Source organism: Phalaenopsis equestris, unplaced genomic scaffold, assembly GCF_001263595.1.
Source record: "Phalaenopsis equestris unplaced genomic scaffold, ASM126359v1 Scaffold001019, whole genome shotgun sequence".
Taxonomy (NCBI): Eukaryota; Viridiplantae; Streptophyta; class Magnoliopsida; order Asparagales; family Orchidaceae; genus Phalaenopsis; species Phalaenopsis equestris.
This window is the reverse complement of record NW_018165458.1, coordinates 371827-373588: the sequence shown is the minus strand read 5'-3', so window position 1 is coordinate 373588 and position 1762 is coordinate 371827. Positions and strand designations below refer to the sequence as shown.

General features: G+C 35.1%; 1 protein-coding gene across 1 annotated transcript in view; it reads right to left on the bottom strand.

Moving 5' to 3' along the window:
* Window positions 1-410, bottom strand: part of LOC110032757 — a gene marked incomplete in the record, with an annotated part of 8979 nt that extends 8569 nt beyond the window's left edge. Inside the window, 1 exon segment of the mRNA XM_020736505.1 lies at window positions 13-410. Coding sequence (XP_020592164.1) covers window positions 13-336 — 324 coding nt within the window.
* Window positions 411-1762: the final 1352 nt, after the last annotated feature.

The window sequence follows — 1762 nt, the reverse complement described above, 5'->3', positions numbered from 1 at the left end:
TTGAGGATTTACAATGGATGATTCACGGACGGAGCGGCTATTGAAAGCGGTGTCGAAGGGCACGGGGACGGGGATGAGCGGCGAGCCTAAGACCCTAAGGAGGAGCTCCAGCTCGGCAGTGCGGCCGGAAAGCTTCTGCTGCGGCGCGGAATCGGTGGCTTTGTCGAATGGCTGCGATTTGAGCCACGCGTAGTGATCTTCTTGGCTGGTAGACGATGACGATCCTCCCTTCCCACCTCCCTTCTCGCTGCCGGGGAACATCTCCTCCGGTAGAGGAACCTCGAGGACGGTGTCCAGAGCATCTTCTCGCTCAAGATTTGGACAAAGCTTCCTCATATGTAGAGAGGAAAAAAGATCGATCTGTCGCCGCCTATGAGGATATATATGAGGATCAATTTTAGGAAAATTTGTTTTCAATGGACGGATCACACGGATCTTTTGCCATTTTTTATTTTAACTTATTTATTTATTTCTTATATTTCTCTCCTCTTTTTAATAAACTTTAAGAGGAATTTGTATATATAACACATAGTTCTTATGTATTTATATCTTGAATCTAAAATATTATATTTACATTTATAAGATTTTTATATAATAAATTTATGCTTGAAAAGATATATTTCACAATAGGAAAATTTTTTATGTATTATTAAAGACAAGTGTTATGCATGGGCATACAAAAGTTTAAGTGTTAGGTTCGTAAATAGATAATTTTTTTGTGGCATGTATGATAATTCCCCTAACGGCTATTTTAAATTACATTCAAATACTATATATAATAAATATATAAATATATGTGTCGCTATGTGTGTGTGTGTTAGTATATGTGTGTATATATATGTATGTATGTACATATAGTATATGTATGTATGGATATATAGTATATGTATGTATGTATATATAGTATATGCATGTATATATCTATATATATGTATGCATGTATATTATATGTATGTATATACATTTGTATAGATACATATATACCTATATACATATATATACATAGATACATATATACATATGTATAAAAATACATATATACATTTATACATATCTCTCTCTCTCTCTCTCTCTCTCTCTCTCTCTCTCTCTATATATATATATATATAAATCAAAAGATGTGGGCTCAATTGATTATAATTAAGACCAATAGCATGACTGTCATTAACTCTTTTATGACATGATGGTCCAATCATCAGCATGAGTTGTACCTCCAAAGTCATGGCGACGACTAGGCTTTAGAAAACCTCATTCTAAACTTCCAAATGATAGTGTATAAACCATCCTGCTCCAACATCAGCCTCCGCAGGGCACTACTTACATGCAGATGCTTACCAAGGATACGTAATCTGAAAGCGAACAGCACCTCAACTTCGATTCAAATGCATAAAAAAACAAACCGATCATCTGATCATGAAGAGAATATCAAGATTCATATCCTGTTGTCTTCCTGGGGAACCACCAGCCGAACTAGCTGCTTGTAAGCATTCTTTGAATATCCTCAAAAATGAAACGGCTGATGTCTTCCACTCCTCGTTTCGGACTTTATTTACAAAGTCAACAACAATGAAAGGGCCATAGGGAACAAAATACGTTGAAATATAAACTTGATTTTAGCATGTCTCATCTAGAAGCTTATTCTAGAATATGTGGTAGTTATGAAATTATTATGTGATAGGTGTGGTAGATATAGAATTATTGTGTGATAGATATAGAATTATTTGTAACCATTAGAGTATAATTGTAGTGGCACAATCCTAGT